Source organism: Oryx dammah, unplaced genomic scaffold (assembly GCF_014754425.2).
Source record: "Oryx dammah isolate SB20612 unplaced genomic scaffold, SCBI_Odam_1.1 HiC_scaffold_20, whole genome shotgun sequence".
Classification (NCBI taxonomy): Eukaryota; Metazoa; Chordata; class Mammalia; order Artiodactyla; family Bovidae; genus Oryx; species Oryx dammah.
In genome coordinates, this window is record NW_024070204.1 from 65,420,579 (window position 1) to 65,441,468 (window position 20,890).

General features: G+C 44.3%; 1 protein-coding gene across 1 annotated transcript in view; it reads right to left on the reverse strand.

Moving 5' to 3' along the window:
* The window catches only part of NSG2 (neuronal vesicle trafficking associated 2), a 79,318-nt gene that overhangs the window by 42,098 nt on the left and 16,330 nt on the right, over positions 1–20,890 (reverse strand). The window contains exon 3 of the mRNA XM_040262727.1: positions 16,075–16,158. Coding sequence (XP_040118661.1) covers positions 16,075–16,158 — 84 coding nt within the window. The remainder of the gene's footprint in view (positions 1–16,074; positions 16,159–20,890) is intronic.

Sequence of the window (20,890 nt, forward strand, 5' to 3'; positions counted from 1 at the left end):
TGGCAAAATTTATTAAAATTGAAGACTCACATTCACTCTGGAAGATTTTATGATAAAGATTCTCATACCTTACAAATATACTTGTAGAAATATATGAAAGGGGTGTGTGTGTGTGTGAAAACACACATACTAGGAAATTTACTGAAGCAGAGCTCTTATCAGCAAAAGACTGAAAGCTAAAACAATAGGGAACTGATTGAGAAAGATTGCAAAAATCCTCAGTCTACAGTCATTGAAAAGTGAAAGTGAAAGTGAAGTCGCTCAGTCATGTCCGACTTTTTGTGACCCCGTGGACTGTAGCCCACCAGGCTCCTCTGTCCATGGGATTCTCCAGGCAAGAACACTGGAGTGAGCTTCCATTTCCTTCTCCAGGGGAATCTTCCCGACCTAGGGATCGAACCCAGGTCTCCCGCATTGCATGAGGACACTTTAACCTGTGAGCCACCAGGGAAGGTACAGTCATTAACAAGAATAAAAAAGGAGTCCAATGTGCTAATGTGGAAAGATATCTGAGCTACATTATTAAGAGAAAAAAAAAAGCAAGGTACAGAAGAATGTATGTAAAATGGTCTCATTTGAGAAAAAGAATATCAAATGTGCATATGCATATATATGTATATGCTGATGTGTAAAAAATGCTTCTGGATAGAAACACAAGGCGATGTTACTGGGCTATTCAACAGAGCTTTCTGCAATACGGTGATGCCCTGTAAATCTGTCCCGTAAGGTAGCTGCTAGGCTTACGTGATTATCAAGCACTTGAAATGTGGCTTGCGTGACTCAGGAATTAAATTTTGAATTTTAGTTTATTTTTATTAATTTAAATATATATAGCCACACATGGCTAGGCTAGAAGCTTCCAATTTGGATAGCACAGACATGGACAATGGATAGTTTGGATGAAAGGATTATGGAGAGAAGAGGAGATATTTTTTCAGTTTTTGTCTTTCTATACTGTTGGAATTTTGTGCATGTACTGTATGTATTACTTTTCATAGTTTAAAGCAGATTTTAGTTATCTTCAACTTCTTATCTGTGTAAAGTTTTCTCTACCCAGCAATCTGAGTGCTCTTCAATGGGCATTTCCTACACAAAATCTCCAAAACTTTTGCTTTATTTATTTCTCCCAGTTTTATTGAGATATAATTGACATATAGCATTGAATAAGTTTCAGGTGTACAGCATAATCATTTGACTTACATACCTTATGAAATGACTGCTACAATAAATTTAGTGAACATCCATCATCCCATATGAATACAAAATAAAAGAAAAAGTTTCTCCTTGTGATGAATACTCTTAGGATTTACTCTCTTACCAACTTTCATATGTAATATACTGCAATGTTAATTATATTTATCATGTTGTACATTACACCCCTAGTATTTATCTTTTTATAAATGGAAGTTTGTACCGTTGAGTACCTTCATCCAGTTCTTACTTATATTTTAAAAGTTACTGACCCCTAAGGTCCCAGGGTCGATAGTCATAGTAGAGGATTCAGAAGTGAACCAAGGGTGGTGCCTGTCCTCAAGAGCCCAGGCTTTCATGTGTTAGTCGCTCAGTTGTGCCCAACTCTTTGCGACCCCATGGACTGCCATCCACTAGGTTCCTCTGTCCATGAGATTTTCCAGGCAAGGATACTGGAGTGGGTTGCCATTTCCTTCTCCAGGGGATCTTCCCAACCCAGGGATCGAACCTGGGTCTCCTGCATTGCAGGCAAATTCTTTACCGACTGAGCTACATAGGGCCAGAGAAAACACATGTAAGAAAACAACTGCAAGGGGGAGGTCGAGCTGACAAACTCCCCAGTGAGTGAGGTCCTGGGGGAAGAAAGGGGCAGGACCACAGCTGACAGTGGGGAAGCGAAGAAGGGCTGTTAGAACAGGCTTCACCCGGAAGGGGATGCGTGAGCCAGCCTATGAGATGAAAAGGTGCATGCTAGACCATGGCAGAGAAAAAAGCATTCAGGACAGGAGAAACAGCTCTTTGGAGGAGTGGACACAGAATAGGGCAGAGTGCGTCCAGCATTCCATGAGTAATTTAGGTTGGTGGGAGGGGTACGAAGTAAGAAAGGAGAGGAGGCTGAAGAGATGAGACAGAGGTTCTGAGGACCAGGGACAGTAGACTTAGGAGTTTAGATTTCACCCTGAAGGCCAGAGGAAGCCCCAGAAGGGTTTTAAGCAGCAGGGAAAGGTAGTCACACATGACTCTCAGAAGAGACAAACCCTGGCTAGGGCTTGGAATGTCAAAATCAAAGACAAGCTGGAAAATGAGGGATGCAGTTGAAATATAAACGTGACTTATTTTTATTCTACCTATAAAGATAATAAAGCTATTTATGGATTTAAAATTGCATTGTGTACATTTTACTTTGCCCGTGAACAATCGCCTTTGATCCATTAAGTGTTATGCAGTACCAAGGAAAAAGAAAATTCAAAAGAATTCATTTTGCCCACTTTCTGTGACTATCTCGTATTTTATCAAGTCCCTTAGGACCTTGACAGGTCTTGTTTCTACCTTTACTAAGTTTTCTAGGGCTTCAAATCTCCAGGAGACAGCTAGGATAAGAAACTGAATATTCAACAAATCTGATATGTCACGGTGGGGTGACAGGAACATAATTCCCATTTTCAGACCAATAAATATAGTGATAAATCCTGGGCCAAGTTTTTCTCAGCCTCAGCAATATTGATATTTTAGGTAGGGTAATGCTTCATTGTGGGGAGCTGTCCTGTTCATCACAGGATATTTAAGGCCACAGCATCTCTGGCCTTACTTAACCCACTAGATACCAGTAGCACAGATACATGCAAACACACACACGGACTGGTGACAACCAAAAATGTCTCCTGGGGAACAAAGTCATCCCTGATGGAAAGCACCGCCTTAGAACATCTCAGACAGAAGCGCCCTTGGGGACCCTCCCACTCAACTTCCTCATTTTACAGATGAGAAAACTGAAGCTCAGAGACTAAGACTAGAAACCAGGTTTCCTTACTCAGGTTAGAATATTTTTTAGAGATCAGATATCTTTTTTCTTAGTCTCAGAGAAATGCAATTTTTTTTAAGTGTTGGAGGAATTCTAAATATCAGTTTCACATGAATGGATTATCAGACTAAGTGAAGTCAGACACAGAAAGACAAATATCATATGATATCACTTATATATGGAATCTTCAAAAAAAAACAGAAATGAACTTATTTACAAAGCAGACTCACAGACTTAGAGAAGGAACTTAATGGTTACCAGTGGGGAAGGAGTAGGGATAGGGCTAGACTGAAGTGAGGGGTTGACATGTACACACTGCCTGACTTCAGGCTCTACTACAAAGCCACAGCCATCAAGACAATATGGTACTGGCACAAAGACAGAAATATAGAGCAATGGAACAAAATAGAAAGCCCAGAGATAAATCCACACCCCTATGGACACCTTATCTTCGACAAAGGAGGCAAGAATTTACAATGGATTAAAGACAATCTCTTTAACAAGTGGTGCTGGGAAAACTGGTCAACCACTTGTAAAAGAATGAAACTAGATCACTTTCTAACACCACACACAAAAATAAACTCAAAATGGATTAAAGATCTAAATGTAAGATCAGAAACTATAAAACTCCTAGAGGAGAACATAGGCAAAACACTCTCCGACATAAATCACAGCAGGATCCTCTATGACCCACCTCCCAGAATACTGGAGATAAAAGCAAAAATAAACAAATGGGATCTAATTAAAATTAAAAGCTTCTGCCCAACAAAGGAAACTATAAGCAAGGTGAAAAGACAGCCTTCGGAATGGGAGAAAATAATAGCAAATGAAGCAACTGACAAACAACTAATCTCAAAAATACACAAGCAACTTATGCAGCTCAAGTCCAGAAAAATAAACGACCCAATCAGAAAATGGGCCAAAGAACTAAATAGACATTCCTCCAAAGAAGACATACGGATGGCTAACAAACACACGAAAAGATGCTCAACATCACTCATTATCAGAGAAATGCAAATCAAAACCACAATGAGGTACCATTTCACACCAGTCAGAATGGCAGCAATCCAAAAGTCTACAAGCAATAAATGCTGGAGAGGGTGTGGAGAAAAGGGACCCCTCTTACACTGTTGGTGGGAATGCAGACTAGTACAGCCACTATGGAGAACAGTGTGGAGATTCCTTAAAAAATTGCAAATAGAACTGCCTTATGACCCAGCATGGAGAAGGCAATGGCACCCCACTCCAGTGTTCTTGCCTGGAGAATCCCAGGGATAGCGGAGCCTGGTAGGCTGCTGTCTATGGGGTCACACAGAGTCAGACACGACTGAAGTGACTTAGCATAGCATAGCATAGCATATGACCCAGCAATCCCACTGGGGGGCATACACACAGAGGAAACCAGAATTGAAAGAGACACGTGTACCCCAATGTTCATTGCAGCACTGTTTATAATAGCCAGGACATGGAAGCAACCTAGATGTCCATCAGCAGATGAATGGATAAGAAAGCTGTGGTACATATACACAATGGAGTATTACTCAGCCATTAAAAAGAATACATTTGAATCAGTTCTAATGAGGTGGATGAAACTGGAGCCGATTATACAGAGTGAAGTAAGCCAGAAAGAAAAACACCAATACAGTATACTAACACATATATATGGAATTTAGAAAGATGGTAACGATAACCCTCTATGCGAGACAGCAAAAGAGACACATGTATAAAATGGACTTTTAGACTCTGTGGGAGAGGGAGAGGGTGGGATGATTTGGGAGAATGGTATTGAAACATGTATACTATCAGGTAAGAAACGAATCGCCAGTCTAGGTTCGATACAGGATACAGGATGCTTGGGGCTGGTGCACAGGGATGATCCAGAGAGATAATATGGGGTGGGAGGTGGGAGAGGGGTTCAGGATTGGGAACTCATATACTCCCGTGGCTGATTCATGTCAATGTATGGCAAAACCAATACAGTATTATAAAGCAAAATAAAGTAAAAATTAAAATTAAAAGATAAATAAATAAAAATATACTTAGTATCTTTCTAAAGTTAAAAAATAAACTAAAATAAAATAAGATAACTGACAAGGACCTATAATAACAGGTCCTTGCTGGCTATCCATTTTGAATATAGCAGTGTGTACATGACCTTCCCAAACTCCCTAACTATCCCTCCCCACCAGCAACCATAAGTTCATTCTCTAAGTCTGTGTCTCCTTCTGTAACTATCCCTTCCCTCCAGCAACCATAAGTCCATTCGCTAAGTCTGTGAGTCTCTTTCTGTTTTTCCAAGTAAGTTCGTTTGTATCATTTCTTTCTAGATAAAAGAATTTGAAAAAGAATAAATATATTTGCTGGACACCTGAAACTAAAACAATACTGTTAATCAACTATGCTCCAAAGTAAAATTAAAAATTAAAGAAAAAAGAAAAAAATACAGCAAATTTAATTTCATCTAGCTGAATATTCATTTGTTTTTCCTCTCCTCTCTCTTTTCACCTCTCTCTCCTTGATATAAATTATTCAGCCTAGAATTTCTATTTACTTGTTTTTCTAGATACAAATGCTAACAAAATTAATAATAATAAAAAAGATTATGAAAACATCCATACTTCTCTAATTCAATATTTTCCATTTGTTAGCAGTGAAGAAGTGAAGGGGAAGATGTCCAATATATACATTTGAGTGTCTGTGTGCCACATCCTAAACACAGTTCTTACAACAACCCTCAAAGGTGGGCATTGGCAAGCTTACTCATATTCCTAAAGAGGAAACTGAGACTCAGGGAAGTAAGGTGACATGCTCACACAGCTAGTGAGTTCTCAAACTGGCATTTGAACTCAAGTCTGTCAGACTGTATAGTGAAACTGAGCTCAGGTTGTGGAGACTTAGAATGGGCTCACGATTACTGCCCAAGAGAGAGCTGAATCTCTTCAGAGAAACAAACTCCCCCGCAGTTGTTCAGATCACAGAGCTGAGGAGCTTGCCAGCATCTCCGGGAGGAAGCCAGGCCTCTGTGGCAGTTGCTATGACGACGTTTCCTTATAATTATGGAACATGCTGGTGACACGACAAAGCTCACAGACAATCACTTTGTTAGGACCCGTCTTCCTCTGACAGTTCCAGGAGCTTAAATATCATAATTTTTTTTTAAGTCTCATTTAAAAGAATCATGCAGTGCAGCAGCAGAGGCCCAGAGAGTGAGGAAGTGGGGAGCTTAACCCTCCCGCTGTGTGGGGGGACCAGGAGGCAAGCCACGTGGCAAGCCATGAGGAATGGCATTTCTCCCTTGGGAAAGGTTTGCTTCTCTTTTTCCTTTTGGATCAATGCTTTTAGGATTTGGCCAAACAGGGTATTTAAAGAGAAGAGAAAAAAGAGAGCCAAAGAAAAATTGGCCTAATGCTTGGCAAATAACAGGGATAGGCAGCAAAATTTTAGTATTCTAGTAAACCACTTTTCAGTTTAGTTTAATTTAGCCAATTCCCCATATGTGCAGGGTTGCCTGATTTGGAAGCTGATACAGACAAAAGGACACACACACAAACATATATGCACATCACAGACAAACATACCCCTCTGAGCCAGAAAGCCTGACTCTGTACCTTATTAGCTGTGTGACGTTGAGCGTCTTAACTAACCTCGCTGATCCTCAGTTTCCTTACCTGTACATCGAAAACAATGCCTACTTCGTGAGTTAAAGATAAAATGGAAAATGACTAGCAAACTACACAGCACATAATAAGAGCTCAATGAAATCAATTAAGTAAAAACAATAATTTTTAAAATCTTGTTTCACTGTCCATGAACATCTATCTTCCTTTTCTTATCCCAGCAGGGGATGTGAGAAAACTTTATGAAGCCCTTCACTACTTTCAGCAATCCAACCAGGTATCACGGGAACTCTAGGTGAAGTCAATGTGCCATCTCAGGGGAGTGATGGGTGCAGGAAGGGCTGGGACTCTGGGACTCCAGATGAGAAAGTGACTTGGGGAATCAAGGGTAAGTTTCAGAAGGAAGTGAGACCTGGTCTGGGTCACAAAGCAGAAAATGTAGGCAATCGAGCCAGAGGAAACTGCATGGGCAAAGACTAGGAGAAGTGAAAGGAGAGGTGGTTTTGTAGAACTGAGAGAGGCCTGAAGCACTGAAACACAGGGAGTGGCAGAGGGACGAGCAGCAAGGGCCACCTCTGGGAGAGCCTGCTGCTGCTACTAGGTCGCTCAGTCGTGTCCGACTCTGTGTGACCCCATAGACGGCAACCCACCAGGCTCCCCCATCCCTGGGACTCTCCAGGCAAGAACATTGGAGTGGGTTGCCAGAGCCTGCACTACCATGCTAAAACATCACGCTGTTGCCGGCAGGATGTGGGAGCCACCAAGGATTTCTCAAGCAAGATCTGATGGTTGTCTTAACTACACAAAGGTGGAAAGGCGAAGGTGGGATGGAACTGGAAGGCCAAAAGCTGGCCTGGTGGAAAGGGTGGGCAAGGAAAAAGAACTGAGCCAGGGTGTTGAGAAGGAGGGCCTAGTGAGATGGGGCCAGCTGTGGCTCCCGACTGAGGCCCGCCCTAGGTGGGAGCATTCCATCCAGTCGCATGACCAACTTCCCAGAAATGAAACAGGAGATTCACATTTCTGAAGCTTCTATGGGGTTTGTTATCTCATTTTGTCCTCAGGCCAGGCCTATGGTGCAGACAGCATTGTCTTACTTTACAGCTTGGGAAATGCAGGTTCAGAGACCTGAAATGACTTGCTCTAGTTCATATAAACCCACAGTGTCAAACCTCCAACCCACGGATTTCCCCTTTTCCTTACTGCCCTTCACACAAGTGTGCTGGTTAACTGCCCTGGGCTGGGAAAGGAGGGTGATGCGTGATTCAGTGTTTGCTCATTTCCATGGTATAAATATTCCCCCAAAGCTTGGTTACATACTTGCAACAGCTTAACAACTGGTGCGCAGACTTTAAATCGGCCAACTCCTTCAGGAGTCCCACAGGAATTAAGAATATTCACCAAATTCTAGGAGTCTTCTATACCAAACTCACTAGCAAGTAACTTGCTTTATTACAGCCTTTAACTGCCAGTGTTTGACTCAATGAGAATGAGAAGCTGGCAATGACTGCGGCCCGGCCATCAGGCTCTGGAGTGGAGCTGTTACCGCGTCACCCAGGGCTTACACGTGCCTCACACCCTGAGCACACTCTGCCTGAGACAGCGCCACATATGTTTTCTCTCCCAGGGACATGTTTTGTTAAAAAAAAAAAAAAAATTAAGCCGCATTCGCTTTTCAATTTTCAATAATATATGTTTTTCAAGGTTACTCCAATGGTACAATTTCACGAGGCCAAGAGAAAGCACCCAGCCATAAACATAGGCTTGCATCTTTGTTCTGATTTTCAATAAAACCCTAGCCAGAAGTGCAATAATAAACATCAAACACTCTTACAGCCTTTTTTTTTCCCACCAAGCACTCACATGCAAATTCTCTTCATGCCGGATAATGACTTTGCTCCTAACCCAGCAGGCAGTGTTTTTAATAACTTACCTAAAGTGTTTCTCAAAATTAAAAAAAATAAGAGAGCAATAAAAACCAAGACAACAGATAATAAAGTAAAATCGCTTATCTCCATTTGCTGCTGTCAGCAAATATTAGAATCCCATCAATGGAAGGCAGCCCCTGGGATTTTGATGAAAAACTGGAAGAAGCAAATGGCAAAGCTATAAAAGCGGTCTCACCTCCCGGGGAATGTGATATCAGGAAGAGGACATCTATGAGAATGTGTCATCAGCAAGAAGCTTAGAAGCAAAAATATGGCCCCAATTTTAAATAAATATATTGAAAATGAGTCAGCCAGAGCTCTGGTGTTTATCACCATGGAGTTCTTCCATCAACCATGGGGTTTTTTGTTTGTCTCTTCATTTACCTGCTCATTTATTAAAGATATCATTTGGTGCCTAGGGTGGCCAAGCATTCACTAGGCTTTTGGGGTGCAAAGATGAAGATAGTGGGAGACACAGCAGTAAAGTTGATGCCAACACTGTGTCACTGGAAGGTTATACAGCAGGTGCGGGAATCCTGAGGGAGAAGGACAGACTGCACGTGGGTAGGCAGGCAAGCCTTCACAGGCAGGGCCATTTGAGTTGGGTGCTGAGGGGTGAGAAGGGAGTTTGCCCAATGGTAGAGGCAGGTAAGGGAGTTTGGTTGGAAGAGACAGCATGAACAAAGATGGGGAGGCAGACGACGTACGTTACGAGGAAAGGACCAGGACTTTGGGCAGGTGAGGGCACCTGTGGGAGGAGGCAAATGAGCAGGGCCCCCGTGGACGCCGTGGGGTGTTGGAAGGACAGCAAATGCATCATGTATGTATGCATCCATACATGCACTAGGGAGAGTCTTCCTTTGGGGAGAGCGGAGAATGGGCAGGAGGGGCTGAGAAAGGAGGCAGCAGGAGCTGAGGAGGCTGGGCCAGCGGCTGACGAGTGGGACAGAGAGCAGAGCAGAAAGCGTGTGACCGGAGCCCTGCAGGCGGGAGAGGCACCTGGGCTCTGCCGACTGTGGACGGGCCACCCTCCTGGGGAGACTGGCTCTGGCACTCCCCCGTGTAGTGCTGGGGGGAGGTGAGCAGAGCTGCGGCCTGACACAGAGCGCCAGCATCCCCAGCCTTTGGCCGGAAGAGGAAGAGCAGAAGGAAAGAGGCAGCTCGCTGGGCTCGGCAGCAGCCCCTGCCTGTGATTCTCTGGCAGGCGGGCTCCCCTTCCCCCGGCGGCAGCTTCCCTCACCCCTTACTCCCAGCCAAGGCCCCTGCTAAGGCCTGCAAGCACAGCCTGGCTCCACAGCCTCCGGGGCATGGAACTCGGGAGAATGCCCAGCCTCTGTGAGCCTGTTTGCCTCACCTGCAACCGGGGTGACAATCTCACCAGCCTGGTGTGCTGGGGTCATTCAGTGGGATATCTTACATAGTGCCAACCACAGGTCAGGTCGAAAGCAGAGCACAAGCCTCAGACATTGAGTGGACCGACAAGTGGATGCAAGACTAAGTCAATATCCTGTAATATTAGTCCCGAGGCTTCAGCTGGGTATCTGTTTCTGTTTGTTTTATTGGTGTGCTGTTGCTGCTTGTTTTTAGCAACAAGCCACAGACACCAACTCTTTAAAAACTGCTAGCTTCTCACTTCTAATTCTCCCCCACCAGTTTTATGCTAATGTGTCCATTTGCCTGACAGGAATGGTGAGGTCTGGTCCCTTTGCACAGATGCATCCCTTGCACTCCACATTCTCCCCACTGACTGTGCTCAGGGTCTGGTCTGCAGGCACCCTCAGGATCTTTCCCCACGTACCTGGACACCCTCCAGTCTGAGTTTGCCCAGGTCATAGCCACCAGGGGCAGGTTTTCTGAATCCTGCCTCGGGATGTATTATCAGGGCTGGATGCTAAGGCAGTCCCAAGACTGGGTGAGGCTCAAGCTGCCACACACCTGGCACTCTATATTATACCCTCTTCTGAGAACTGAGAACACATGAGTGGGCCACTGCGACCCTACCCTCCAGGGACCAGAGGCTGAAGGTACCAGAGTAGCGACAGCACAGTAGTATGCATGCCCCCTGATGACCTGCAGAGCTCAGAGGAGGCATCAGACTCTGAAGATCAGGGGAGGCATCTCAGAGGAGGTGACCCCACAAGGACACAGACAAGAAGTTGGTTGGCATCTTCTTATCTAAACCACACGTTTGCAAGCTCCTCCAGAGCAAGGCTTTTGTCTTGCACCTCTGTGTGTCTCCCAGCAACACATCCAGCGCAGCCCAGTGCAAATTTTATAAAGACAAAAACAAAAGGGGAGAAAGGGCAGAAAGGGAGGAAGTCAGGCAAGCCACAGCTGGGCAGGGTGTCATTGAGGTATAGCAGAGAAAATGGGTTATGGAGCCATAGTTCTGGGTTCTTATTTCTCCTTAAATGTCCTTGCTGTGTGGCCTTGCCAGACACTTCACTTCTTTGAGTATCAGTTTTCTCATCCATAAAATGGAGGTAATAATAAGAGTAGTGATAATATAATAATAAAAGTGATACTACTAATAATAAGAGTAGCAGTACATAAGGTTGTCGTCAACCTGAAAAGTAGATATAAAGGCATTTTTAACAAGTACTAGGAGAAGGCAATGGCACCCCACTCCAATACTCTTGCCTGGCAAATTCCATGGACGGAGGAGCCTGGTGGGCTGCAGTCCATGGGGTCGCTAGGAGTCGGACATGACTGAGCGACTTCACTTTCACTTTTCACTTTCATGCATTGGAGAGGGAAATGGCAACCCACTCCAGTGTTCTTGCCTGGAGAATCCCAGGGACAGGGGAGCCTGGTGAGCTGCTGTCTCTGGGGTCGCACAGAGTCGGACACGACTGAAGCGACTTAGCAGCAGCAGCAGCAGCAGGATTATTCATGTTGTAACTGATGTGTTGAGAAGTAGCTTACCAAAAAATACTGCCTGCATTCCCCAAGAGGCAAAGAGATGGCCCCCAAGGTCACTGTAAAGAGCCAGAGGCAGCCCATGGGTTCTGACATTGAACTGGCTACTCTTAGAACAGTTCCTCCCAGAGAAGGCAATGGCACCCCACTCCAGTACTCTTGCCTGGAAAATCCCATGGATGGAGGAGCCTGGTAGGCTGCAGTCCATGGGGTCGCTACTAGTTGGACACGACTGAGTGACTTCACTTTCACTTTTCACTTTCATTCGCTGGAGAAGGAAATGGCAACCCACTCCAGTGTTCTTGCCTGGAGAATCCCAGGGATGGGGGAGCCTGGTGGGCTGCCATCTCTGGGGTTGCATAGAGTAGCGACAGCACAGTAGTATGCATGCCCCCTGATGACCTGCAGAGCTCAGAGGAGGCATCAGACTCGGAAGATCAGGGGAGGCATCTCAGAGGAGGTGACCCCACAAGGTCACAGACAAGAAGTTGGTTGGCATCTTCTTGTCTAAACCACACCGAAGCGATTTAGCAGCAGCAGCAGTAGCAGCAGAACAGTTCCTCCAGGTTTATCCAGTCACCTGGATAAAAAGGAGGAAAAGCCAGGAAAGGGAGGACCAGGTCTGTCTCAACCAATTGTCGAAATCCAGCTAATTAGGCAGGAAACTAAGAACCCAGGATGAAGGAAAGGGATCCGAACAGGAAGAGAATAAAATGATCATTCATTGAAAACTAGAGTGCTCTAAGAACTTACACTTCGGGCTATCTCAAGACTGTGTCTCAGTTAATTGATGAGGAATCAAGAGCTCAGAGGGGTGAAGAGAATTCCCAAGGTCATGAAGCTAAGAGGTGACAGGGACATGACCTGAGTTGCCAGGTGAATCTAGACCCAAAGTACAGGTGTTCCCTAGAATACCTCTCTTCAGCTTAGCACAGCTTCCAGATGCAAGACTCAACTTTCTTCTCTCAGGTGAACCTGGGGACAAACAGCTCCTTTCACAGCAAAAAAAATCAGCTTCAGAAGAAACTCCAGCTCCCAGGACTAAGAAAGAAGGCAGGGCTTCTCTCTGCATGCTCCCATCTTCTCAAAGAAGCCTGATGAACATTCTCGCAAGTCTGTGACCCTTGGCAATGACCTCAAGAGCCTTCATGTTAAAAAAAAAAAAAAAATTCCAGGCGATTCTTTCAATCGTTCTCCATTCATCTCTCCCTCCCTGCTCTCTCCTCTCATTCTCTCTCAAGGTACAATTGCTATGAGCTGATCTCCCCAGGTCATATTTGAGCTGTGAAGTCACAAGCTGTTCCACCTCCTCAAAGGTACTGGGAATAAGGGTCAGATGCATCTTTGTCATCCCCGTGGTTACTTCTGCTGTGGGTGATATCCTGGAGGGGGCACCTGGCCATTGTTTATCAGCCTTCTGCTCTCTGAAATGAACTGGGAATTCTCTGACTTCAAGCACCAGTTCCCTAGCCTCAGTTTCCATCCTGAGCTCCAGACCAGTTACATCCAAGGGTGGCCAGACTGCCTCCTCCCCCAACCACCTCTCCCATGGTACCCGCACACCCTCCACTCAACATGCTCCCCACCATCCAGTCCCCCATCTCCTAGCCAGTCAGCCAAGCCAAGCACCTAGAAGCTCTTGATGGAGCCCCTGATTCTCCAACCAGGAACAAGTCCTGCAAGTTCACCTCCATAACAGCCCACCTGGATGCCTGAGTGCCCCTGCAGCTGACGCTCAGACCCTCAGACTCCTCTCAGTCACCACCAGCCTCCTCCTTAGACTGTGGCATCAACCATCACCCCAGTAGAAACATCCTCCATGTGGCCCATGGGAAGCTCTCGTTAAGGAAGTGAAAAGCTGGTCAAATGGATGCTCGTAGCTTTACAAAAGCAAACAAATTTGCTCCATTCCTTCCACTTTGTTCCAAGTGGCAGGGCCTTCCACCCACACCAGTGCTGACAAAGGACTGACCACGAATGCCAGCACCCTTTTTTCTCACCCCCAGGACCAAATGAGTCAAGTTGTGGGGGGCCGGGGGATGGGCTTCCACAGGCCCTGATCCCTGATGAACTACTCATTTTTTCTTGGCTGACTCATTTCTGTTCTAACCCATAGTAACCTATGGCAAGCCACGTGGATGAACAGACAGTCCTGGCCACTTGCTAGTTGGGGAGCAGGTTGCATTGCTGCTCTGAGCTAAAGATCCTCTTGAAAAAAAAATGGGATTATATCAGACTCTCAGGGACCCATGGGCCTCGTGATATGATGTGATGTTTACCATATGATAAAACAGCCACATCACCAGAAGCTGTCAACAAAGAGGAAACAAAAACGAAACAACGTGGTCCCAACAGCACTGCTGATGACACAGCCACAGATGACATTCTGAGACATTTCTTTCCTCTATATACTTGTGGGTTTTTTCATAATTCCAATCATAGAAAACATACAATTTTAATCTCTGCTTTTTTCACTCAACCTCCTCTATAATAAGTATCTGCCCAAATTATCACATGTCTTCATAACCATCATTTTAAATGATTGCTAAATAAAGATTAATTCTGTCAAAAACTGTAACACTCTATTTGGTAAAACGAGCAAAATTTTTAAATGCTTCTAATTTTTTTCTGATTATTGTAACAAGTCATGCTCTTGTAGAATTGGGAATGTAAAAGAAAGAAGAAAATATCTCACAAGCCCATAATTCAGAGTAAACTACTCACCCCACAAAAGTGGTTCTTAAAAAACTGTTGAACTACTCCATCCCATGCATGTGGTCTTACATATGGAATCATGAGAAAGTTGCTGAAAACCTAGCATTGTTTCCAATGCTTTGAGTTGACAAATAACACTGCAGTAAACACCTGTGCTCATGAATCTAGACGTATTTCTGATGATCTCTGCTGCTAGGAGGACAGGTCAGCTTCACTACCTGGCCTGGTCCCCCTACACTGTGTACCAAGACACTCCCATCCTCCCCTCATGGCTACCTGCTGGCCCTTGCAGGTAGGTACCTGCACGCAGTTCAGGCCAGGTCCAAGTTCACTGGGCCCATGCTGTGTGCCAGACACTAAAGCCATAGTCAGAAATAAAAGCAATCCTTGCCCTGTAAGAGGGGGTCAACATCCAGGGAAGTCCCACATGCTGGGGGATGTACACAGAGGTGCCATGCTCCCTCCCAGGCTCACACACCCAGCTGCTCTAATATAGATTCAGCAGGGAGAAAGACAGGGACAGGAGCAGACCAGCATACGTACACGCATACGTACTCCAATCCCCAGACAAGCAACCAAGGACTGTTTTCACGTCCAAAGCCCCTGAGCCACAGTTGACACGAAATAGCTGCTATTAGTCATGTACTTCATCTGCTTTGCATGCATTCTGTATGTCATCCTCACAGTAACCTTCTGGTATCTCCCTCTGATAAGTGAAGTTTACTGACTTGCTTGTACTTCCCAAGTGGCTCAGTGGTAAAGATTATTCACCCGCCGACACAGGAGATGCAGGAGACGTGGATTTGATCCCTGGGTCAGGAAGATCTCCTGGAGAAGGAGATGGCTACCCACTCCAGTATGCTTGCCTGGGAAACTCCGTGGACAGAGGAACTTGGTGGGCTACAGTCTATGGGGCTGGAAAGAGTCGGGCATGACTTAGCAAATAAACAACAACAACTGACTTGCTTGTGGCCCCATGGCTGGTATGAGGCAGAAACAAGAGCTCAAACCCAGCCAGACTGCTCCAGCATCCTTCTACAGAACCACTTATTCTACTGCCTCCATGGCAGATTTTGCCTCCAAAACATCTTTCAGGTCTCTAATCCACTCGCCATCCTTCTCAAAGCCACCACTGGTGTTGGAACGTGGACAAATGCAGTAGCCCAGCAGTCTCTGCATGTTCCCTCTTGACACTCTGTTAGTCATGTAAAAGCCAGTCTGCTTTTTCCAAAAACCAACTGTAATCATGTCCTTCCTTTACCTGAAGTCCTTCTCGGGTATCTTCATAAAAACCCAAATTCCTCCATACAGCAGATGAGGCCTAGGATTGTCTGCCCTCTGCCCATTTCTCCTGCCTCCTCTCTGCCTGCTCCCCACACCTCTCCCAGAGCCCAGATTCACTGCCCTTATGCCTATTCAGTGTTGGGTCCAACTCCCCTCCAGCCTCAGGGCCCTAAGTCCTAGGTGACTTCCCCATGGTACTTTCCTGAGGTTCCACCATACATCTTTGCAGAGCGGGTTCATGCAATTCATCACAGTGATATATACTCCTCAGTTCTCCTAGTGACCCCTCCACCAAGAAATAGAAATTCAATCATCTGGTTTTTACCACTAAGTCAACTTCTCTATCCCTTTGTCGTTTTTGTATTTGTTGCGATCAGCCACTGTCTACAATTTATGTTTCTTTACACACTTCCGTCACTTTTCCTGGAGACTGTGATGGAAAGGCAGAGAGACAGGGACCGGAGGTAAAAGAAGAAATGAGACACATTTAACAGTTATCAAATTGTCTGAACATTTCGGGGCAAGAGAAAGGCCAATTCATCCTCAAGAGGCAGAGTTTTGTTATTTGACTAGACTCAGTGACTCATATGCAGTCTTTCTGTTACACCATCAAGACACTGACCGTAAATTCGGCGATTTTCGGCACCCGGAACTTCCCTTTGTTCTTCTGTTCAGGCTGATATTCTGTTCTAGTCTTCACGATCACCTAAAATGATTAACCAGTATTAGCACACACAAATACTTGGAAGAGTTTTCTCTTCCTTTTTTTTTTTTTAGTAACTAGAATTTACTATATATTGCATAAAGATCAGAAAACACACACTTCCTCAAACACACACAAGAAAATTAAAAATTCAAATCATCCATAATATTTTCCCATTCCAACAGAGACAACCATAGGTCACAATTCTGGTCACGCCTTTTCAGATGTTTTTACGTGCATATATATGTATTATATTGTATTTATGAGCATATTCAAAAGCAGAGACATTAGTTTGCCAACAAAGGTCCATCTAGTCAAGGCTATGGTTTTTCCAGTAGTCATGTATGGATGTGAGAGTTGGACTGTGAAGAAAGCTAAACACCGAAGAATTGATGCTTTTGAACTGTGGTGTTGGAAAAGACTCTTGAGAGTCCTTTGGACTGCAAGGAGATCCAACCAGTCCATTCTAAAGGAGATCAGTCCTGGGTGTTCTTTGGAAGGAATGATGCTAAAGCTGAAACTCCAGTACTTTGGCCACCTCATGCAAAGAGTTGACTCATTGGAAAAGACTCTGATGCTGAGAGGGGTTGGGGGCAGGAGGAGAAGGGGACGACAGAGGATGAGATGGCTGGATGACATCACTGACTCGATGGACGTGAGTTTGAGTGACTCCGGGAGATGGTGATGGACAGGGAGGCCTGGCATGCTGCAATTCATGGGGTCGCAAAGAGTTGGACACGACTGAGCAACTGAACTGAACTGAACTGAACTGATTAGCTATTTATACAAATATATTTTTGTGAAATGGACTGGCACTTCATTTTATCACACAACACTACACTAACATTTTTTCCCATGTAGACAAATGTATGATTTTAGTTTGCCTTTTGATGTCCCTTATGTTTCATTGTACGTGTTACTACAGTTACTCTAACCAGTATTAACCGTTGAACATGTAGGGTGTTTCCACAGTTTGGATTATCTAAGCAAGTTATGATGAACATCTTGTAGCTAAACTTTTGCACATATACTTAATTCCAATTTAATTTGGAGACTTCCACAAGGCAAAATATAAAGGTCTATTGAATCTATTGTATCATCTTATTTTTCTGAAGTCTGAATATTTTGCAGAGGTGGCTAATATCTTTTCAAGATAAGCTGTCAACCTGCCAAGACATTTATGGAACTTCATCCCACAGTGTAGGCAAAGTGGAAGAAAAAAAGGAACTTGACGGATAATCAATAACTATTGCTGAGTGCCACGGTGTCATGGGGAACACAGGAGCTGTCTGAGCCTTGAGGTCTCACCTGTAAAGTAAGGACAATGATCATAATCATAACCCCTATTTAACAAGATTGTTTTGTGAGTTAAATGAGATGATAACAGGCAAAATTTTTGGAATAATTTATTATGTGCCAGGGCTAGATCAAGCCCTCCATATACCTTATCCACAAACCACTACTATTTCCATTCTCCTGAAAGGGAAACTGAAGCAGAGAACTGCCAAGTCACATATCCAAGGTAACACAGCTCAAAGGAAGCAATCTTCTAACTATCATCAGTCTTCCCATTAGAGCTTAAATTAACTGAATTTTCACTGAAAACTTTCACCCCAAGTTTTCCTAGAAATGACAGTCAAGTGTATGGACTCCTGCAAGAATTCTATGAAGAATGCTCTTTAAGGTCTCTGAGGCATACTGTGGACAAAATACAGCTCACAAAGGAAGGGGTAGGGGAGGAACTTCCATGATTGAACATCTCCTGTGTGGCACTTAAATATGTTGGTTTCGGAGGATCTGGGTCCCAGCCCATGGAAAACACCACTCCCTCCCTGACACACAGAATTCATTTGCAGATGTAAATTCTGTTGCTGTGCTCCCCTTCTCTCAATTCTGCTCCTCCAAACAACAAAAAGTGATCTCTGGCTTCCTTAAACTAAGAAATGATACAGTCAAACAAGGGTGAGGGGTTTGGGGCGAGAATGGGGTTAGGGAATGTTCAATTTTTTTCCATCTCCTGCTCTAAAGAAGAAGAAAACAGAAGCCTCCTTGCCACAAGTAAAAAAATATCCCTCATGCTTTGCAAATGTACTGTACGGCAGACACTGAGCACTTGACGGGCACTCTCTCACTTAATTCTGTCTTGTGGGGCAAATACTGACATTGTCAATATTGTAGGGAGATGAAAGATTGCACCATGTGTTTCAATCTCAACTCTAGTGCTGAGCCTTCTGTGTCTTAGTTTTCTCATCCATTAAATGGGAAATAACCATAACTACCTGGTTGAATTTTTAGGAGGCTTATATGAGTCAATATAAGTCAAGCACTCACATCGTTTATTCAATAGTAAATGTTTTTTAAACACTGCCTCTGAGTGCTGCCAAATGTTTTTCCAGTAGATGTCTGAAGCAGATGTAGCTTGGGCCTGGCTTGCACATGTCAACCAGTATCCAGCCCTTACAGAACAACACAAGGATTTCTCAAGAATGATGCTCTTCAAGCATGGTCTAAAAAGGGAGGCTTTCAAGGCTGAATGCAGTTTTCCTGAGAGAACAAGCCAAGACATTTTATGCAAAGTGAACCACATGGTTTAAGAAACTAAAGTGTGAAGCAGCATGTAGCCTAGGTGTTTGGACGCTTTGGTGTCACATGAACTTCAATGTCTAAGTAAGAATTGAGAGCTAATATAACTACAAGAGCAAATGCAAAAGCACAACTCAGGCTGTGCTGTGTGCTTAGTTGCTCAGTCATGTCCGACTCTTTGCGACCCCATGGACTGTAGCCTATCAAGCTTCTCCATCCATGGGATTTTCCAGGCAAGAGTGCTGGAGTGGATTGCCATTTCCTTCTCCAGAACTACAAGAGCAAATGCAAAAGCACAACTCATAGGCTGTGCTGTGTGCTTAGTCGCTCAGTCGTGTCCGACTCCTGGCACCCCCGTGGACTGTAGCCCACCAGGCTCCTCTGTCCATGGGGATTCTCCAGGCAAGAATACTGGAGTGGGTCACCATGCCCTCCTCCAGAGGATCTTCCCAACCAGGGATTGAACCTAGGTCTCCCACATGCAGGCAGATTCTTTACCATCTGAGCCAACAGGGAAGCCCAAGAATACTGGAATGGGTAGCCTATCCCTTCTCAAGTGACTAAGCACAGCACATCATGTCCCTTTTCCTGGGGGTCTTCCTGATCCAGGACTCAGACTGGGGTCTCCTGCATTGCAGGTGGATTCTTTACCAGCTGAGCTACCAGGGAAACCCTCTAGAGATGGCTGTGTGGCCTCCACAGGCTAGCTGCTTCTATTAGAAACTCACAATATTCTAGGAAGGGCCAAATGAAATATGCCGGTGTTTTGTGAACTTAAAAGATATTCTACAAAATGTAATCATTAAAAATTGTTGGGATAGTACTAGATCAACTGGCAGGTTATGAAATGTATTGAATATTTAGATGTCTGATCATTTTTTAAAATATTTACAAACTGGGAATTATAATTTCTTCTCCCAATTCTTCATGTTACATATGTGTACATGCCTGATGTGTGCATGTATATATAAACATATTATAATACAGCTCAGCATCTATTTTTAAGCTTAGTAAATTTCCTGGTCAGTGTGCTATGTAACCCATAAAACTTGGGGCAATAATTGCCTTTGCCTTTTATGCTAGACAGCATTCTAAGACAGTCCCCAAACGTCCCAGCCTATGCCCACCTCCATATAATCTCCTTCCTCAACAGTGTGGACAGGACCCATGAATACGATGGTGCAGTCACTCCCATGAGTATGTTATGCTATCTAAAACTCCATCAGAGCAGACTGGAGGGAGATGCTCCTTCTGGCCTTCAAGTAAGTCAACATGTTGGAGAGGGTCACAATAAACTGTGGAAAATTCTGAAAGAGATGGGAATACCAGACCACCTAACCTACCTCTTGAGAAATCTGTATGCAGGTAAGGAAGCAACAGTTAGAACTGAACATGGAACAACAGACTGGTTCCAAATAGGAAAAAGAGTATGTCAAGGCTGTATATTGTCACCCTGCTTATTTAACTTATATGCAAAGTACATCATGAGAAATGCTGGACTGGAAGAAACACAAGCTGAAATCAAGATTGCTGGGAGAAATATCAACAATCTCAGATATGCAGATAAGACCACCCTTATGGCAGAAATTGAAGAGGAGCTAAAAAGCTTCTTGATGAAAGTGAAAGAGGAGAGTGAAAAAGTTGGCTTAAAGCTCAACATTCAGAAAACAAAGATCATGGCATCTGGTCCCATCACTTCATGGGAAATAGATGGGGAAACAGTAGAAACAGTGTCAGACTTTATTTTGGGGGGCTCCAAAATCACTGCAGATGGTGACTGCAGCCATGAAATTAAAAGATGCTTACTCCTTGGAAGAAAAGTTATGACCAACCTAGATAGTATATTCAAAAGCAGAGACATTACTTTGCCGACTAAGGTCCGTCTAGTCAAGGCTATAGTTTTTCCTGTGGTCATGTATGGATGTGAGAGTTGGACTGTGAAGAAGGCTGAGCGCCGAAGAATTGATGCTTTTGAACTGTGGTGTTGGAGAAGACTCTTGAGAGTTCCTTGGACTGCAAGGAGATCCAACCAGTCCATTCTGAAGGAGATCAGCCCTGGGATTTCTTTGGAAGGAATGATGCTAAAGCTGAAGCTCCAGTACTTTGGCTACCTCATGTGAAGAGCTGACTCATTGGAAAAGACCCTGATGCT